General features: G+C 37.6%; 1 protein-coding gene across 1 annotated transcript in view; it reads right to left on the bottom strand.

The window, feature by feature from the left end:
* Positions 1–19,903, bottom strand: part of MMUT (methylmalonyl-CoA mutase) — a 31,210-nt gene extending 11,307 nt beyond the window's left edge. The window contains exons 1-9 of the mRNA XM_056126244.1: positions 19,479–19,903; positions 18,106–18,473; positions 16,301–16,458; positions 13,213–13,384; positions 11,623–11,871; positions 10,107–10,218; positions 8,712–8,827; positions 3,523–3,638; positions 126–257 (exon numbers count right to left, since the gene is read on the bottom strand). Of these exons, the coding sequence (XP_055982219.1) occupies positions 126–257; positions 3,523–3,638; positions 8,712–8,827; positions 10,107–10,218; positions 11,623–11,871; positions 13,213–13,384; positions 16,301–16,458; positions 18,106–18,473; positions 19,479–19,863 (1,808 nt within the window). The 5' untranslated portion in view covers positions 19,864–19,903. The remainder of the gene's footprint in view (positions 1–125; positions 258–3,522; positions 3,639–8,711; positions 8,828–10,106; positions 10,219–11,622; positions 11,872–13,212; positions 13,385–16,300; positions 16,459–18,105; positions 18,474–19,478) is intronic.
* Positions 19,904–21,317: the final 1,414 nt, after the last annotated feature.

The raw sequence follows: 21,317 nt of genomic DNA, 5'->3' as shown, positions 1-21,317 counted from the left end.
AGGACAGGTGATGATTTCCACATGGAAAATACTCCAGTGGTATATGAAGAAATAAAGCCCTCACAGGTTCGTGGAGACTGTTAATAGAAAACATAAAATTTTAGAGTAAGAAATATTTTATCTACCTGTTGATAGCAAATGCTATCTCTTTGCTTTCTCCAAATTCTTGGCGATAGGCTCCACTCACCATACGATCATTAGCTTTATGCTCACCAAACACCTTCTTCATAGCATCTGTGATTTCTCCAACTGTACATCTAAAAAGTTAAATACAAGTTCTGGCAACATCATTATTTAAAGGAAGAATATTTGCTTACCTATAAATCTAAGTAGGCATATTTAATTACTAAAATATGATTACGCTATTAAAATCAAATGGATATTTTTCCTACTCACAATAACATCTTTCCTCAGAATACTTCTCTATACGCAGTGCTCTTATCAACATTTATCAAACAAAAATATGACTAAATTATCCAACGAGTAACTAGAGAAGTATCTAAGGTTATTGAGTAATCCGCTTAATTTAAATAAAGAGTGGAATTAGGAACTTTTTGTAATAAATCATCTAGCGTACTTCATGCACTTCATTTGTTGTTCAACATGCATTAAGTGTATGTGTACAAGAAAATTATAAGAGCTAAACATGAACTAATAAATATGACCCCTGTCCCAAGGTACTTACTATAACTTACCTAGTTAGGGGATAAAACAACAATATACAGGCAAATAAGACAACTGCACATTAATTACATTAAGTACAATGAGGACACCAAAATATGTGAAACACAAAGGGGTATCTGGGAAAGCTTTCTGCTCTACCTGGGACTCCAGAACACAAGGTAGGTGGGACTGTCTAGGCCTGGCACCAGGGATTAAGCTCAGATCATATGCTTGCCCTGGACACTTCCTGGCACACTGAGTCAGCAGCTGGGCTCTTTCTTACTGGGGATCCCTAACAGCAAAGCTGCCAGAAATGCCCAAGGCAACACCGGTGTTTGAACTCATAACCTTGTGTTTTTTGGGCAGCACTTTAAGCCACTAAGTCATTTTTCAGGCCTTCTGCAAAGCTACATGAAAGGTATTAAAGAGAAAGATGCAACTTTTGAACAAAGACCTAAAGTGATGGGATGCAGAAATCCAAGCAAACACAGGAGGGAGTGTCTGAAAAAGGAAACAGTAAACGCAAAGGTTCTGAGGAATAAAAAATAAGCAACTTTATGTTCTGAAACTAGAAAAGATATTGGCGCACAGCCTAGAAAAGTATGGCAGACAAAAGTCACATCTAACAGTCCTGGTAGCCATGGAAAGATAAGATTTTCTTTTTATTTTCACTGGGGGAGAAGGAGGTTTGACTGTTTTAGGGGGTGATATTACTATCCCTAGCTTTGTGACACCCCCCCAGGGGGTGTCAGGAAACCACAGGCAGTGCCTGGGATTGAACTGGGGTCAGCTGCATTAAAAGGCAAAGTGCCTGAACACTATACTATCCCTCTCATCCTAGATTTTCATTTTTTAAAAATGGAAGGAAGACCATTGGATTACTTGAAGCAAAAAAAAAAAAAAATCGTACAATCTCTCTTAAGAAATTTTAACTCAATTGAAACCCAAGGACAAAAATTTATAAGTCTACAACTGGACCCCATGGTGTTTCACTAATAAAAATTTTAAAAAAAAGAAATCAAACTGAATATATATATATATATAAAATTATAACTCAAAAACAAATCCACATACTCATTACACCTTAAACACTTAAAATATAAGAACGTTTTAAAAACTTCATTATAGGGCCTGAGTGATCATATACTATCATTCCATGACAGTGATAGGGCATTTGCCCTTCACAAGGCTGACCTGGGTTCGATCTCCGGCACCCCAAATGGTTCCCCGAGCCCCACTAGAAATGATTTCTGAGCACAGAGCCAGGAGTAAGTCCTGAGCATAGTTGGCCATGATCCAAAAACAAACAAAAAATGCCCATTATACTAAGAAATAATAAAGAAAAAAAATATTCAGTGACATTATTATTTATTAGGGGAAAAAAAACTTATGCTTTTTTTTCCTGCATGTCTGCTGAGGCAAAGCATTTTTTTTTATTCTAAGTTCTTTAAAGAAGTCTGTAATAAATATACATGAAGAGAGAAATATTATCAGCATCTACACCAGGCTTCTTTAAACATTTCTTAAGCCTTGTGGTAGTGCACTTCCTACAGCTACAGATGGACACCAATCCATGGTGGCTGAAGACCACTGCGCGACTCAATGGGCAGTTTTGCTAAGAGTCCAATTCAATAAATAATGTCTCCCTATACTTTGAAAGGACATCAACTTCAACCTACAAACCAGTAAAATTTTTTATTACAACAGCTTCAAATATTGGATCAACAGGAAAGTACATAAAAACTCAAAGTATTTTAAAGGAGGGAAAAAATTAAATTTCCTTTGAATTTCAGTATTTTCTTTTAGGTCACAACAGTTTACAGGATCATGATTTAGTTAACCAATTTACTTGTTTATTTATTTTTATTGAATTATTGTGAGATAGTTACAAGGTTGTTCATAATTGCATTTCAGTCATACAATGTTCCAACACCCATCCCTTCACCAGTGTACATTTCCCACCACCAATGTCCCCAGTTTAATGCCCACTAACATCACTCCCTTCTCTCTTCTCTCTCCCTCTCCCCTCTCTCGCCCCCTCCCTCCCCCCTTCTCCCTCTCCTTCTCCCTCTCCCTCTTTCTCCCCACCCCCCCCTTTTGGGCATTCTGCTTTGCAGTACAAAGGTTATCATTCCCCTCCCCCCCCACCATTACCTCCTTTCAACACTCACTTCTTCTCTAGAGTGATCCTTTTCAACTATCATGATGATAGCCATGTCCCTTCTCTATCCCAGCCTCCCCACGACCACTTGTAGCAATCTTCCAACTGTGGATAAGTCCTCCTGGCCCTTGTGCCTACTCTTCTTGGGTCTTAGACTCATATTATCACGGTCACGGTCACGGTCCTCCCCTTGTTCATCGATTTGCTCAAGCGGGCCCAGTAACATCTCCATTGTGAGACTTGTTGTTACTGTGTTTGGCATATCGAATACGTCACGGGTAGCTTGCCAGGCTCTGCCGTGCGGGCGAGATACTCTCGGTAGCTTGCCGGGCTCTCCGAGAGGGGTGGAGGAATCGAACCCGGCTCGGCCAGGCTGGCCGTGTGCAAGGCAAACGCCCTACCACTGTGCTATCACTCCAGCCCCATACTATGTTTTATTTTTATCTATTTTTTATCTATTTTTCTGGTTTATTTGGGAGGACCACGTCTGGCTGTGCTCAGGGCTTACTCCTGGCTCTGTGCTCAGGAATCACTCCTGGCAGGGCTTGAGGGACCATAGGAGTGCTAGAGATAAACCCAGGTCAGCTGTACACAAGTATCCAAACACATTATACTATTGCTCTGGCCCCATTTTATTTAAGTAAAGTTAAATGGGTCAACCTGGAGTACATGGGAATCTTCAAAGGTAAATATCTCACCTTGCACGTGCGGCATCCACTGCAAGAGCCAGAATATTCCCATCTCCACTGGCAGCACATTCCGTCAGGGCAGCAAGGCACCGTTCTGCCAAAGCTTGGTCCCTGCTGGACTTGACCTTAGAAATTAGAAATCAGAAAAGGTCATTTATGTGAAGATGGAGACCCTGACAGAATAAACTTTAATCTATATCATGTGGCAAGAGTTAAATCCTACTTTCAAATATAAAACAATATTGGGCCGGAATGATAGTACAGTGGGTAGAGCTTGCCTTGCACACGGCTGACCTGGGTTCAATCCCTGGCATCCCACATGGTCCCCCAAACATTGCCAGGAGTAATTCCTGAGCAAAGAGCCAGGAGTAACCCAAGCATTGCAGGTTATGGCCTCCAAAAAATATATCAAATAAAAAATCTTTAAAAAACATATACCAGACCTGAATTTCATTCAGTGTATTCAATCATTTGGACTAGAGCAATAGCACAGCGGGCAGAGCATTTGCCTTGCACACGGCCGACCCACGTTCAATTCCTCTGCCACTCTCGAAGAGCCCGGCAAGCTACGGAGAGTATCCTGCCCACATGGCAAAGCCTGGCAAGCTCCCCGCAGTGTATTCAATATGCCAAAAACAGTAACAAGTCTCACAATGGAGATGTTACTGGTGCCTGCTTGAGCAAATCGATAAACAATAGGAGGACAGTGCTTATTCAATCATTTATTCACTAAACAAACATTTAAGGTCTTACTACAATAATTCTAAATTCTACAGAACCCTGATAAATCAGAAATAATCAAAGCAATAATAGATAATAGTGCTCACCCTCCCAAATTTTACAGCTGTTCTAATATAGCAAATCAATCTTCTATGTGGAAAACTTTGAAAACACACTAAGAGACAAATGAAAAAAATTTTTTTTCTTTTTTTTATTTTTTAATGTTTATTAAAAAAATTTTTAAGTTATATCCTATGTTCACTTTAGCTATGAAATAATATATTGTTAATAAAATGCCTAAAGCTATTTTTTTGTATTTAAAAGTAATTTCAAGAGCAATAGAAAAGAGAAGATGAGCAATACTGAAATAAAGACCGTGAAAAGCAATGATAAAGCTTTTATCCCTCAGGACTTTGCTCTTCTCAGCTAACAATCTGCCTAAACCAAGTTTTCTAAACGTGAATTAAGTTCAACTTCCTATAACCTGTAAGAAATCTAAATATGGAACTTTAGAGATCATTAAAATCATATGGCATATATACGGAGGTGGGGCAGAAAATTTATAGTTAAAAAAGAAATACTACACAGGTTAACAATTCCCTCAAGACGCTTGCCTTGCATGAAGTGAGAACCTGAGCACCATAGAGTGTGAGTTCCAGACAGAGTCAGAGAAGCCACAGTGTACCACTGGGCGTGGCCCCCCCAAAACAAAAAAACTTAAAAAAGAATAAAAGAAAAGAAAAAAACTTCATTAGCATTAACTGAATTTCTATCCTTACCAAGATAAGGCTCAGCATTTATAGTAAATGAGCTTAAGCTGCAACTATCTATAGTAAGTGACGTCAGTATCAGAGTACGGGCTGGTGAGGCGGTACCGTGTATAAGGAGTTTCCTTTGCATGCAGCTCACCCTGATTTGATTTCTGGCACTGCCCATGGTTCTTGGACACTTCCATGAGTAACTCACCCCTGAACACAGAGCCACAAATAAGCCCTGAGCACCACCAGTGTGGCCCCAAAAAGCAAATGAATAAATAAAGTATAAGAGGAAAGGAGCTTTCCAAATACAATACATGTCACAACATTGATAATCACCAAAAGTAAAATACATTCATATTTCTGTTTTTAGAAAGTGCAATGCTTGGGCTGAAACAATAGTGGAACAGAGAGGGAGCTGGCCTTACACATGGCTGACCTGCATAGCCCATAAGGTCCCCCAAGCCAAGTGACCTCTGAGTGCAAAGCCAGGAGTAACTTACCCCTAAGACTGCCAGGTATGGCCCACAAACAAAAACGAAAAATAATTTTTTAAATATTTTATGTAATGTTGATGCAAAATCTTAAAAGCTGTAGGAAAAGGAAGGGTCTGAAAATCACTAAGTAATTTCAAGTTCACTGAAATTGCTATTAGAAATAGCAATCATGGGTATTGAAGGAACTTTCCTCAATATAGTCAAAGCCATCTACCACAAGTCTACATCAAACAATAGCCTCAACGAGGAGAAACTAAGAGCCTTCCCTCTAAGATCAGGGACAAGACAAGGATGCCCACTCTTATCCTTCTGTTCAATATAGTACTGAAAGTACTTGCAATAGCGGTTACTCAAGAAAAAGATATTAAAGGCATCCAGATAGGAAAGGAAGAAATCAAGCTCTCACTATTTGCAGATGATATGATACTCTATTTGGAGAACTCTAAAGCCTCTACCAGAAGCTCCTAGAAATAACAGGCTTGTATAGTAAAGTTGCAGGCTATAAAATCAATACCCAAAAGTTCATGGCTTTCCTATATGCAAATAATGAGAGAGAAGAAAGCGATATGAAAAAAGCAATCCCATTCACAATCACTGTCCTCTCGTTGTTCATCGATTTGCTCAAGCAGGCCCAGTAACATCTCCATTGTGAGACTTCTTTTTACTGTGTTTGGCATATTGAATACTCTCAGTAGCTTACCAGGCTCTCCGAGAGAGGCGGAGGAATCGAACCTGGCTCGGCCAGGCTGGCTGCGTGCAAGGCAAATGCCCTACTGCTGTGCTATCACTCCAGTCCGTTCACAATCATGTCTCAGAAAATCAAATACCTCAGAATCAACTTAACTAAGAAGGTAAAGGATCTGTACAAAGAAAACTACAAAATGCTACTTCAAGAAATAAAACAGGACACGAGGAAATGGAAACTCATCCCCCGTTCATAGATTGGGAGAATTAACATTGTCAAAATGGCAATATTCCCCAAGGCATTATACAGATTCAATGTGATCCCTATAAGGATACCCATGACATTCTTCAAGGAAACTGATCAAACACTCCTGAAATTCATATGTAACAACAAACTGCCACAAATAGCTAAAGCAATTCTTGGCATCACCTTCCCCAACCTCAAAATCTACTACAAAGTGGTAATAATTAAAACAGCATGATACTGGAAGAAAGGCAGAGCTACCAACCAATGGAACAGGGTTGAATATCCTTACACCCTCAAATACATGATCATCTAATCTTTGATAAGGGAGCAAGAAATGTGAAGTGGAGCAAGGAAAGTTTCTTTAACAAATGGTGCAGGCAAAACTGGACAGCTACATTCGGGGGGAAAAAATGGGCTCAGACCTCTACCTAACACCATGCACAAAAGTCAGATCACACACACACTGTCCTCCCATTGTTCATTGATTTGCTCGAGTGGGCCCAGTAACATCTCCATTTTGGGACTTGTTGTTACTGTGTCTGGCATATTGAATATGTCACGGGGAGCTTGCGGGTGAGATACTCTCAGGCTTGCCAGCCTCTCCAATAGGAGTGGAGATATCGAACCTGGCTTGGCCGGGCTGGCTGCATGCAAGGAAAATGCCCTACCGCTGTGCTATAGCTCCAGTCCAAAAGTCATATCAAAATAGATCAAAGACCGGGGCTGGAGCAATAGCACAGTGGATAGGACATCTGCCTTGCTCGCGGCTGACCTGGGTTCGATTCCCAGCATCCCATATGGTCCCCTGAGCACAGCCAGGAGTGCATGAGCCAGGAGTAACCCTTGTGCATCGCCGGGTGTGACCCCCTCCAAAAAAAATGTTTTAAAGACCTCAACATCAGAAAGAGCAATCATTAGCGATAGAGCAGATATAAACACTATCTCAAAAAAGTAAAGAAAGAAAAAGAAACTTCAATCAGTACAAAAGTCCAAGATTAAGAGACCAGGGTAACTTTATATAACAGAGACAGAGTTTAGAGCAGAGGGGATTAATTTGCTTTACCTATCTTAGTATTTCATATACTTTAAATAATACAGTAAAAATTAGAAGAACAATATACTCTTAATTCAATCAAAATAAAGTTTGTTATAAACTATAGCTTACTAAAGCACTACCAAATATCTTTGAATTATGGCCTCTCTCAGATAAGAGATATAAAGAAACACAGGGAATAACAAATGACCAATGATGATTGAATCTGAGAACTGGTTTATAGAACAGAGCTACAATGCTGGGGGGAAGCGGGAGAGGACACTGATGGAGGGTACACTTTAAATACTATCAGTAACAGTGTTATAATTCACCATGCCTAAAATAAATGAATGAATATACAAGCAGAGGGCCAAGAGAGTACAGTAATACCGTGTCTTACACGTGCCCCATCTGAGTTTGATTTCGGCACCACACGGCCCTCCCAGCATGGCAGGGTGCAACTCTGGAGGTCCTCACCACTGTGAGGATGGCCTGGGTACCCCCAGCAGCAAAAGGCCCAAGCATTACCGCATCCTCAGGTCCTGGTATTGAACTTTCAGCCAAGATGGCTGAGGATGACCCATGGAGGCCTGAGGTCTCTTAAGCACTGCTGCCCTCAGAAAAGCAGAAGAAAGAATTCCCCCCAAAAAAAACAAGTGATTCTTTCATAATAATACCAGGGACTATGACCTAGCAGAAATAAATTTTAGAGGTCAGACTTAGTACAGCGGGTAGGGTGCTAGCCTTGCATGTGACCAACCTGGATTCAATCCCTGGCATCCCATAAGGTCCTCTGAGCACCTCTATGAGTAACTCCCGAATTCAGAGCCAGGAGTAAATCCTGAACATTGCCAGGTGTGGCCCAAATAAAGCAAAATAAATAAATATATAAATTACAGAAGCTCTGGGTTCAAATAATAAATCCGAACCGTGTTTTCAACTTTGAATTAGTGAGATTACTAGCTTTAATATCTACCATAAATTACAGAAGATTTTATTATTATTAGTGTGGTTTCTCATAACATACATGTTCTACAGAAGGAGATACCATGATTTAAAATATTCGAGTATTTGAGTAGCAACAGATCTTAACATGAGTCTTAGCTATTTAGTTACCCAGGATAAGTGTCTCAATCTCTCTTTAGTCTTCTTACCTGTAAAATGTTGCAAAATAATAAACACCCATAGGCAACTTAATGCAAAGAATTAAGTTAGTGCCCAGACAATGGAAGACACTTAAAGAAAAAAGTACCTATTATTACCTTTTTAAGTTTTTCAATCTGCTTATTACGTACTGAAGTATTATCAATTGCCAAAACATCCACAGATTCTTCTTTATCCAGCTGGTACTTATTTACTCCAACAATTACTTCAGAACCTGTTAATTTCATAGAGGAAAACAAATGTAGATTCTTTTTTTAATTTTTATTAGTGAAACACCATGAGGTACAGTTGTAGAGTTACAAATCTTTGTACTTGGGTTTCAGTTGTACAATGATCAAGTACCACCCCTCCACCAGTGACCATTTTCCACCACCACAGACAAATGTAGATTCTATTAACAGACAACTGTTGAATTATCACTAACAGACCATCTTGCACTTTCCCTATATTTTCAGCATTGTCCTTAACTCTTAAGGAAACATCAATGCAGTTTAGCAAATCCCAATGGGATGGGAAATAACAGGTACATATCAGGATCTGGGCAAAGGGGAAATTTCATTATACTCCTAACCCGCAAGTTTCACAGTTTCTAATTAATTGTCCTCTAACTCTATAAGATAAAAAAAGTAGCAGCAGCTACAATCTAATACTTATAAGGCAGTAGATTAGCAATCAATACATTTTCTAGATTTTCTAAGTTACCTTGAATTCTCCTTTTTAAACAAAAAATTTTCTTAAAATCTGTGACTGATAAAAGTTACAAAGACACGTATTTAACATGATAAGAAGTATATTTTTTCTGCTCTCAGATTACTTTTTTATCTAAAAGCATCCTTCCACTTATATCCCCAATTCTATTCTTCTTTTCTTCATATAAGTTATTACAATCTATAACTTTATTTTTGATTGTTTTCTGGTTCATTTTCTCTCTTTTTTACCAAAATGCAAACTCTATGAATACAGAGACCATTTCTGTCCTGCTCACAAGCAGTATGTACAGACATTGCAAAGTGCCTCAAATATTAAAGACTAAGGAAACACAGATTGAATGTATGAATTAACACCACAATTCAGAGCACAACGACCAATGATAATGTCATCTTTCAAAAGCTGATGTTTAATCTCTCTCTCTCTCTCTCTCTCTCTCTCACACACACACACACACACACACATACACACACACAAATTTATATAGTGAGCATCACATACACACAATTTGTAAATATACAATACACACAAGACTGTGGCATTCGTGTTGGTCAAAAATACAACACAGAGAATAGATAAATGGTCTGCTGGCTAACTAGAAATTAAAAGTTTATGCCAACATTTACATTATTTTTATTTTATAAACTAGATATTTTATCTTCAAACTAAAGTTAGTATTTATTTTCCTTTCTTTTATTCTCCATTTTTTAGTTACTATGATTTATAATACTGTTATGCATTTTCAATATTGGATTTCACATATGAACTTTTTCATTCTATCTTACCAGAATCTATCCTAGCTTGTCTTCGGGCAGCACATTCTTCGATTCGAAGTTTAGGTATGCCTTCTGCTACAGCTTTGGCCATTCCACCCATCTCTTCAATTTCATTAATGAGCTAATGAGACAAATAAATTAAGAAAACGCAAAAGAGTGAGAATATTTTTATAAATGGCACCAATATATGTATTGTATAATTAATATTATGGAATTATAAATTTTAAGTAGTAAATGTAGAATGTCATAGGAAGTTAATAAGAAGAACAGTAAGTAGAAATTCTTCGGTTAACAACAATATATATCTAAAAGCCGCTGAAAGTAGAATTTTAAAATATTCTAATCCCAAACAGAAAGAGGTAAAACTGTATGGTAACAAATACTAAGTAAGTTGTTTCTAGTTTATTTAACTCACACACATGTACACAGGGCTGGAGCGATAGCACAGCGGTAGGGCGTTTGCCTTGCACGCAGCCAAGATGGCTGACCCGAGTTTGATTCCTCCGGCCCTCTCGGAGAGCCCGGCAAGCTACTGAGAGTATCTCGCCTCACGGCAGAGCCTGGCAAGTTACCCGTGACGTACTTGATATGCCAGACACAGTAACAACAAAAGTCTCCAATGGAGACATTACTGGGCCCGCTCGAGCAAATCGATGATCAACGGGAGGGCCTTTACTTTACTTTTACTTTACATATACACAAACATAAAATCACCGTGTTTTATACCTAAAGTTAATACAATGTTATATGTTAATTATATTTCATTTCAAAAAAAAAAGAAACTGTGTTAAAAACTTGAAATGACAACACACAAAAAAAAGTATACTCAAAAAAAGAAAAAAGATACAGCTGATTCAGGAAAGCAGGAAAAAATCAAGCAGAAGAGAAAGAACCACTGCTTCTATCTGTACATCTTAATAGGAGCTGTCTTTTTTAACTTTTAAATACTTCACACATAGGAGCCAAAGAGACAGTCGGGGGTCGTATATGCTATGCCAGGTAAGCAGCACAGGCTACAAGCAGCACCCCATCCTTGGGCCCTTTCACTCAAAGTCAGGCTGGCAAGTAAGCCAAGAATTGCCAATAGAGTGAGTGAGAACTGCTTGGGAAGTGCCCCCTACTCCCAAATTCTTTAATGCAAATACAAATGTGCTTTTAAAATGAGTTTCAGCTTTCATGATAGCCATAGAACAAAATTTAAAATTCCTCCTCCCATTTGCTTATAAATCTGGATAGAAACCTCAACAAAATTGGATTTGTAAAGTAAGGACCTATACACATTATAAACCTGTACATCTTGGGGACTGTATGGTTGATTTTTAATTTGTAGGCCACACCAAGTAGTACTCCAGGCTTACTCCTGGTCTGTGCTCAGGCATTTTCCTTGGTGGGACTCAGAGGGCCATTTACGATGCAGGGGATGGAACTAGAATCAACGGCCTACAAGGCAAGTGCTTATACACTGTACTATATCTTTGGCCTCTAAACCTATAAATTTTCAAAGCTTCAAAGATGGAAAACTGACCTTCAAGGCAGCATCATAAACATCGTTTGTGAGAGATTCCATCATATATGAACCTCCCCAAGGATCAGCCACTTTGGGAATTCCTGATTCTTCCTGAATGATGATTTGTGTGTTCCTGGCAATTCGAGCACTTTTCACAGTTGGCAAACCCAAAGCTTCATCAAAAGAATTTGTGTGCAAAGACTGAGTTCCTCCAAACACCGCTGCCATGGCTTCTACTGTGGTACGAATAATGTTATTGTAAGGATCCTAAAACATTTAGAAAAAAAACAACAAAGAAAATCAGGCCAACAGCTGGTATGTCCTGTAGCTATGAGATACAATACTAAGCACTATTGGCATGCCTGCTTTGCTAATGTCTACATGAGGCATCGCAATATTCAATGAATTTGGCCAAATTATTAAACGAGCAGGACTTAGGTATAGGAGTCAAAACATCAAGTCTGCACTTAAACACAAAAATACTGCTTTGTAAGTCTCTGAAATAAAAACATTTGTGGTTTACTTCTATTTTGTCTAAGTATTCTTTTATAACTGTGTCACAGAAGACAACTTCTGCTTAATTACAAGACAATTCATCTCACAGATCATTATCTCTTCCCTATTTTTATCACAATATGTACAAAATAGATGCTCAACATAAATTATTGCACTATAGCACTGTCCTCCCGTTGTTCATCAATTTGCTCGAGCAGGCACCAGTAACGTCTCTATTGTGAGACTTACTACTGTTTTTGGCATATCAAATACACTATGAGGAGCTTGCCACGCCCTGCCGTGTGGGCAGGATACTCTCGGTAGCTTTCCGGGCTCTTCGAGAGGGATGGAGGAATCAAACCCAGGTAGACCACGTGCAAGGCAAACAAATTATATCATTTTAATTCATTAAAACATATTGGAAAATGGAACATGAAAAACAATCTGAATATTAGTTAATCCTGTGATTTGAACAAAAGTGAATCAAATCAAAATCAATTTATTAACTTTTAAATGTATAATTTAACTCTGTCCCTCTAGAAGAGCACAGCAAGCTACCGAGAGTATCCCGCCCACACAGCAGAGCCTGGCACGCTCCCCGTGGCATATTCGAAATGCCAAAAACAGTAACAAGTCTCACAATGGAGACATTACTGGCGCCGGCTCAAGCAAATCAATGAACAACGGGAGGACAGTGCTACTTTGCATACATGCTTTTGAGCACAAAATCATAACAAAATAGAAAAATATTTCTGTAAGAAATAAAGGTTCAATTAGGCAGCTGATATTAAGTTTTAACACAAAATTATTTTAATATTAAAGGATTACTTATTTACCATTACACCATCAAATATATTTGCTTTTTACTTTCAAAACAGTATAAGAGCACTATGGGTGAGTTAAGATTTAAGTAATTATTATTAACCACTAGAGGGAGACAACATCATTAATTTTATATGTTTAAACACGTAAAAAGTGTGTATCAAGCTTCAAAATAACTATTATTTTCAAATATTAGCAAGTAGTTTCTTAATCCATTTCCTGATTTATCCATGCTGTTGAGATTAAGGATACAACGCTTTTAAAATTCTACACTTTAAATTGAATACATACCTGCTCAGTAAGTGACCATCCAGATGTCTGACAATGTGCTCTCAGAAGAAGAGATTTAGAGTCCTTAGGGTGAAACATTTTCTCTATCAGATGAGCCCAGAGTCTTCTCCCAGCTCTCATTTTTGCTATTTCCATATAAAAGTTCATCCCAATTCCCCAGAAAAAGGACAATCTAAAACGTATTACAACCAGAAGTTGATTACACTTAATAAGAAATCGAAAGTAAAGCTAATTGTAGAACATAAAACTCAATATCCAGATTATATTCTCAAACAATTAAATCTTAATTAAAATAAAAATATGCCTGTATATATATTTAACTTTTAAATCTAATTCATAAAAGTGCAGCCATTTGCATATAGAAGAAAAATTCACTTCATAGCCACGTCAGCTGTGCTCAGGACTTATTCCTGGTTCTGTGCTCAGGAGTAAGGGATCACCCCTGGCAGTGCTTGGAGGACCACATTTATTCCTCAGTATTGAACCAGAATTGGTCATATGCACAGCAAGTGCCTTACTGGCTGTATTAATTCTCCAGCCCTTCAGAATCTTTTAAGCTCTTAAAAATTACTAAAGACCCCAAGGAATTATTTATCAGTTTGGATACAAAACAAAACACTGTTCTCCCATTGTTCATCGATTTGCTTGAGCGGACCCAGTAACTCTCCATTGCGAGACTTGTTGTTACTATGTTTGGCATACTGAATATGTCACGGGTAGCTTGCCAGGCTTTGCTGTGTGGGCGAGATACTCTTGGTAGCTTGCCAGGCTCTCCAAAAGGGGCGGAGGAATCGAACCCGGCTCAGCTGGGCTGGCTGCGTGCAAGGCAAACGCCCTACCACTGTGTTATCGCTCCAGATAGTTCTGTCAATATTTTATATGTTATTTTGAAATAGAAATAAATGTAGATTATGCTAACGTGGAAGTAACTTTTTATAAAAGTATACTTTGCTATATCAAAAACTTGTAATTTTACATTTTATAATTCTGTTTAATGCGTGGCTTAAGAAAAGACAGCTGAAGTTTCCTGTCTGCCTCAACATTCAGTTTCTTGAAAAATTAGATATTATGTAATCCCTATATCTACAAAGAATAAAGGCAAAAAAAACAAATGGTCTTAATAAAATCATAAAAAAAACTTGGTGAGACTATGGAAATATTTTAAGTTTTAGCAACCACTAGGAAATTCTGAAAACTCATTTGAGAAACTTTAAGAACACTATGACATGTACGTAACAATTCTAGGATAAAGACATTCAGTAGTCTATAAATTCTGAAAGTATAAGCCTTAATGTATATACATAATGTATCCACAGTATAAGACAGTGCTCAGCCAAAAGAAAGCTACCAAGTGCTTATGGTACTGACATTGGTTTGCTTATTTTGGGGGAAATCCAGTGGTACTCATGGCACAATCAGTTGGTACTCAGGGCATACTCCTCGCTCTGTATTCAGTATTTACTCCTGGCAGCACTCAGAGAACCACATGCAGTGCCAGAGATCCAACCAGATATATCAGTGCAAAGCAAGCACCTTAATCACTGTATTACCCTTGTGGCCCCTGAATTCAAATACTTCAAAACTTCATTTTGGATTTCCCAAGTATGTGTGTGTGTGTATGTATTTTCCAAATGTATACATATATGTATGTATATATGTATATATTTGTGTATATGTATATATACATATAATATAGAGAGAGAGAAAGAGAGAGAGAGTGTGCTTTCCACACACTCAGGCCGAGCCTCATGCATGAGTGAACATATCTATTCCTGGACATATCATAAGACACTCCCTAACCATTCTCCATAATTACTATACCATATTTGATGGGGTTTAGACAGTAGGCAACAAAGCATGGAGGGAAACATACACACACACACACACACACACACACACACACACACACACACACACACATTCCTCTCGGAGAGCCCAGCAAGCTACAGAGAGTATCCCGCCCACATGGCAGAGCCTGGCAAGCTACCCATGGCATATTCGTGATTCCAAAAACAGTAACAGAAACAGGTCTCAATCCCCTGACCATGAAAGAGCCTCCAATATGGCAGTGTTGGGAAAGACAAGGAGAGGCTGCTAAAATCTCAGGACTGGGACAAATGGAGACATTACTAGCACCCGCTTAAATCGATGAACAATGGGATGACAGTGACACAGTGATACAGTGATACATATATTCATATATGGGACTGGAGTTTAAGTAGAGCTCAGGAAATTCTGGGACATTCTTAGGAATACTCAACCAACCAGGCCACTGATTCAGTGCAAGAACACAAGCATGCAGTGCTGCTCAGACCCTAAAGAACCCCCCAAGCAATGCTTGGGAGCTTCCAAAGCTAAACCCAGTGACATCCAGTCATCCATGTGGTACTTGGGATCAAAGCCAGCATTGCATAAACCCTAATCACTGTATTACCTTCCTGGTCCCAAGCTTTCCCATACCTTTACACAACTTTATAAACAAGCTCTTCTTAAATAGAATTTTTGTTTGTTTGTTTTGGGGCCATATTGGACTGTTCTTAGGGGTCTTACTCCCAGTTCTGTGCTCAGGAATTAGTCCTGGAGAGACTTAAGGGACCATATACAGTACCAGGGACTGAACCAAGTCAGGTGCATGCAAGATAAGCACCTTAACCTGTTGCACTTTATCTCCAAGCCCCCCCAAAAACCGTTTTACTAGCACTGTGTACTCCTGTGTATATTTTATATAAGTTTATCAAGATAATAGATGACTGCCCTTTAAAATGGGAAAAAATAAATTTCTTAAATATTGTTTACATTTTAATATTCTTTGTTAAACTATGTCAATCAATAGTATTCTCTTTATAGCTGAAGACAAGATTCATCAAATTTACTAAGAACTATGGTCAAAATTAATACCTATTATTAAAAATAAAAATAGGTATTAGCTTCTTCTCTCATTATTTCCCAGATAAGAGAAATAAGAAACTGCTGTATGATTAACATGGACTTTTTTTCAATAACTTCCTCAATATACTTTCCTACATACTCATAAAATATTTCTATGAATTTTTTTAAGGTTGAAATAATGCAAGTTCAATTTACTCACCTTGGTGCAAATTCATCTATTGAAAGACCAGCCTGGAGTCCAGTTCTACAGTATTCTAACCCATCCGCTATCGTATAGGCCAGTTCCAAAATCGCATCAGCACCTGCTTCCTGCATATGGTATCCACTAATCGAAATTGAATTAAATTTGGGCATGTGCTATATCAGATAACAAAAATGACAACATGAACAAAATTTATTAAAAGGTTCTACTAAACCTATTTTTAAATATTTTTATGATATTGTTTATATATTAACTTCAAATATTTAGTATTTATTTTTAACAGTTAATTTGCTAGCCCACATAATAGCTAATCCAGTGACCAATTATAAGGACTTTTCCAGTGAAAGAGAATTTTTGCTAACCATCCTTTAGACTTGAGTCAGCAAGTTGAAATTAGCTAGTTGCAGTTTGTAAGGTAACCTTTGGCCTAAAAAGTGAATAAAAACATCTGTCATTCCAAAACAAAAACTTTGACCTTATAAGCAACCTGAAGAAGACCTAAAGACTTAAATTATAAGTTATTAATTTTCTTTTTAAATTTTATTTATTTTCATACTTGAAGAAGTGCACTGAACATTAATAAGAACACACCAAAGATTTCAGTGTGATATGCTATAAAATTTGATGCTAAAAATTTCTGAGATTTTCTTCCATAAGCACTAAGAAAATGACATTTCCACTAAATTTTCCTCCTAAAATGTGTCAAGGTATACATATGATTAGGTCATACAAATTCAAAAAAACTTACTATCATCCACAAGAATTAATCAAACATAAAAAAATAAAAGTGTAATTTCAGAAAGTCAATAAAATGGTTATGAACATGAGCTCCTAAGCTAAGGTGCTCAAGTTCTAGCTATGTACTCAACTAGCCATGAGACTACAGGCAAGTTTTCAACCTTGTTATTACTTGGTTTCCTAAAGTATAAAATAGAAATAAGAATTATAATTTCTCCTCATAGAGCTGTAGGAATGAAATGTTTGATATGTTCCACTTGGCATTATGCCAATTCATAGTAATTATTCCCCTAAAATGCTATTGTTCGTAACATAGTATTTATGCTTTATATATATGTTATATGTTGTGTTATACATAATGCAGATTTTACATACATAAACACACACACACATATATACACACACACACATACATGCATATGGTATTTTAGATTTACAAGTATTTTGTTACCAAAAAGTGCTGAAAAATGTTTTATCACAAAAGCAGTTAAGGAAATTGAATTAAATGAGCTGAGAGGTGACTTGAGTATATACAGAGTTCACAAATAAAAAGAAACAGGCACTTTTCTATAGAGGGAAAACAGCAGAATTTAGTAACAGAAATACTGGAAAATTGGAATAGCACAACAACTTAAAAAGGAGGAAATTCTGATATACATTCCAAAATGGTTGTATCTTAAGGACATTATTCTAATGTGAAAAAAGAGTCACAAAAAAAAAATTATATATATTGGTCCAGAGCAATAGTACAGTGGGTAGGGTGTTTGTTTTGCAGGCTGCCGACCTTGGTTTGATCCCTGGCATCCCATCTGGTCTCCCAAGCACCTCCAGGAGTAATTCCTGGGTGCAGAGCTAGGAGTAACCCCTGAGTATCACGGGGTGTGATCCAAAATGCAAAAAAAAAACCCTATACATTAAACAAAATAATAAAACTAACCACACATACCACACTTTTACTCAGATTAAAACTTCACTCAGATTCAGTCAAGTTCAAATTAGGTACAGTACATTATAAAAATTTCTACCAAGAAATGCAGAACAACCTATAGTATGACAGACGATACCTTTGCTGTATACTGGAAAATGTCAGCAATGATTTTCATAGATGGTTCAGGAGGGAAAATATAAGTATTTCTGACCATAAACTCCTTGAGTATGTCATTCTGGATTGTACCCGTAAGTTTCTCTTTAGGTACGCCTTGCTCTTCTCCAGTTACTATAAAAGTTGCAAGAACTGGAATAACAGCTCCATTCATGGTCATAGAAACAGACATTTTTTCTAAGGGAATTCCATCAAAGAGAATTTTGGTATCTTCCACAGTGTCGATAGCAACTCCAGCCATTCCAACATCACCACGAACTCGAGGGTTATCCGAATCGTAGCCACGATGTGTTGCTAAATCAAAGGCAACCGATAATCCCTGCTGACCAGCTTAAAGATTAAATGAAAAATAACAGAATTAAAGTCTGACAACAAAGTAAACTGTCTTGCTTTAACACTACGAGGAGTGTTGGTTTGTTACTATAGCATACTTTGATATACATACAAGTCAAACTTAATGTAAATGAAATATTTCACTTCCAGGGCAGTGGTAGAACACATGCATTTATGCATTTTAAGTATGAAGCCCTGGGTTCAATCCTTGCCCAAAAAAAAAAAACCCAAACACTTCACTTCATAAGAGTCATACTTCACCATTAGAATGAAATGAATAAAACATCTCACTTAGAACTCATATTCATCTGAGGAATTTTCGAACTTAAAAATTATTGAGGAATTATTTTTCAAGAAAAACTCTGGCTGTTTATATACAGTTCACACAATTTAGCATTACATGCTGTTACTTATGTGTATTCCTTTAGTTAATATGATTATATAAATGTTTTGACTAAACATTCAGAGAAATAGAATTGTGAAACATGCAAAAATGAAATAGCTACACTACAAATTCAGTCCTCCATGGTTAATAATATAACCTTAGATATTTTAAAGTTTAGCATTCAAATAATATTTCATTATAAACCAAAAAGAAAAATAGTAATTAATATAATTTTCAGTGAATGAATACTAAATTGTGGTGAACATACTGGAACCGTATTATTATAATTTGTCACTGGGAGGGTGATATTATTTAAGCTATTTTTGCCCCGCCAATTCCTGCTCTAATATGATTAGTTAAAAGCTGTTTAGGAAAACTGATGTCTCTTCACTTCACCCTAATTTCTTTTTTAGTGTGTGCAATAAGTTGCTTGCTTTCAAGGATCTAGTGCTTTATTCTGTCTCACCTATCTTTTGACCAGGCATGTTTTAGAGTATAATCTCAATTACAAAATTAAAAAGTGACTTATTTGTATTGTGATTAACCAGCTTCCATTCACAAAATCTAGTAAAAGGAGGTATACATTTGATCACAAATATCAAATGGCAAAATCTCACCCTTAATATTGTCCTTATAAAACTTATTGCTCTCTTCCACAGTACTGAAACCAGCATACTGGCGGATGGTCCAGGGCCGGAAGGTGTACATGGTAGGGTACGGCCCGCGTGTGAACGGCTTCACTCCTGGAAGTTCTTCAGGTAATTCTTTGGTGTCTCTACTGGAATATAAAGGCTTTACGGAGATCCCTTCTGGGGTGTGCCATATTAGGTCTTCTGGGTTTTTGCCTTTCAGCTGCTTTTTGGCGAGGGCAGCCCATTCTGGGTGAAGAGGCTGTTGCTGGTGTAGAAGTCGCTGCCATCTAAATCTGAAGCTTGATGACCCTTTTAGCTGCTTCAGGTAATGAGGGGAGAGAAGAAAAAGCTGGGTCTTAGCCCTCAACATGATCAAGGATGGAAAACAGCCAACGGGAACAATGGGGGACCTAGGGGAGAAAAGAAAATGCAGTGAACATAGATGTATAAGAAGCAAAATGGGAGCCACTAGGGGAAACAGAAAAGAGGACTCATCTATTTTCTCCTTCTTAGACCTGATACTTTGTAACTTTTGTCCTTCCACAATTACTATCATTGCAGACCACTGTATATTTGCTGTGAATTTTTCTTCAGAGCCTCTAGGCTGGTTTTACTGACTGAAACCCAACCATGAGCAACTTTGTAACTGTTACCTTACAGTAATTAAATCTAAAAATTTTAAATTATAAAAAAGAAATTGTATTATTCCATTGAGAAACATCATTCCTTGGAAAGTTACAACATAAAATATTTATTCCCTATAATTTCGCTTGTAATAAAGAATACTTAGAAATACTCAATGTCTAGTAACACAGAAATGAATAAGTGCATTTTGGAACATATCAGAGTTTTGTGTAGCTATTAAACATGTTATGAAAACAGGTAGGGCTCTTTGATGTCAAAAGTCAGAAGATTAGTTGTTAATGGCAGTTAATACAAAAAGGAGAAAGATAGAACCTTTGACGGTGGCAACTATTTGTGGAAATTCGTCCAAAAGGTACAATTACATATGTGCATTTATCTGAAGTATACTATACACAAGTCAGAATTTTATTGAGTTTTTTTAAAGTGACTAGGACTTAATCCTGGTTGTGCTCTGGAATCACTCCTGGTAGGGCTCAGGAGACTAACCTTGTGCAGTGCTGGGATTCAAGCCAGGTTGGCCACAGGCAAGGCAAGAACCCTACCCCGGCCAAGAATTTTAAATAGGAATCAAGATTAAAAAACTACTGGAGTATGTCAACTAGGTTAGAAGTGCATAAAGAAAAGTCTAAACAGAAATATAAAATAATTCCCAATGTTCCATTTGTTTACTGGGTTTTAGGGTCACACCCAGTGGTGGGGGAGTGAGTGGGAGCTAAGTGGAAGACCATATGCTGTTGGGGATTGAACCAGCCATACCCTGCTCTGGACCTCACCTCCTGCACTATCTCTCCTGTCCAGTTACCATTACTTTTTTGAAAGCTCAGGTGGCTGTCATTCTATTTAATCCACAGCCTCTGATCGCCCATCCTCTAGAAAGCCACACAGGTTCTAGCTTAAATGGTGGATGAGAAAAGTCATAAAGCTACAACTGAACCATTAGGGTGGAGAAAGATAAAGGTCATTTGGAAACTGTGGGGTAGAGCATAGACAAGAACTAGCACACCAATTTCACACAAACTATTCCCTGGCTTTTTTCCTAAACCTGGGAAGAACTGTTCACGCAAATTGTAATTTTAGCGCAAACGAACTATTAAGCTGGGAGAACACACTGGGAGAAAAACCATCAATCTGAAACTTTACACATGATGCCTTATACAGGGTTTGGGGAAGGATTGTACT

Source organism: Sorex fumeus, unplaced genomic scaffold (assembly GCF_029834395.1).
Source record: "Sorex fumeus unplaced genomic scaffold, SorFum_2.1 ptg000061l, whole genome shotgun sequence".
NCBI lineage: Eukaryota > Metazoa > Chordata > Mammalia > Eulipotyphla > Soricidae > Sorex > Sorex fumeus.
Note: the sequence above shows the minus strand (reverse complement) of the source record. Positions and strands in the feature narration are given on the sequence as shown.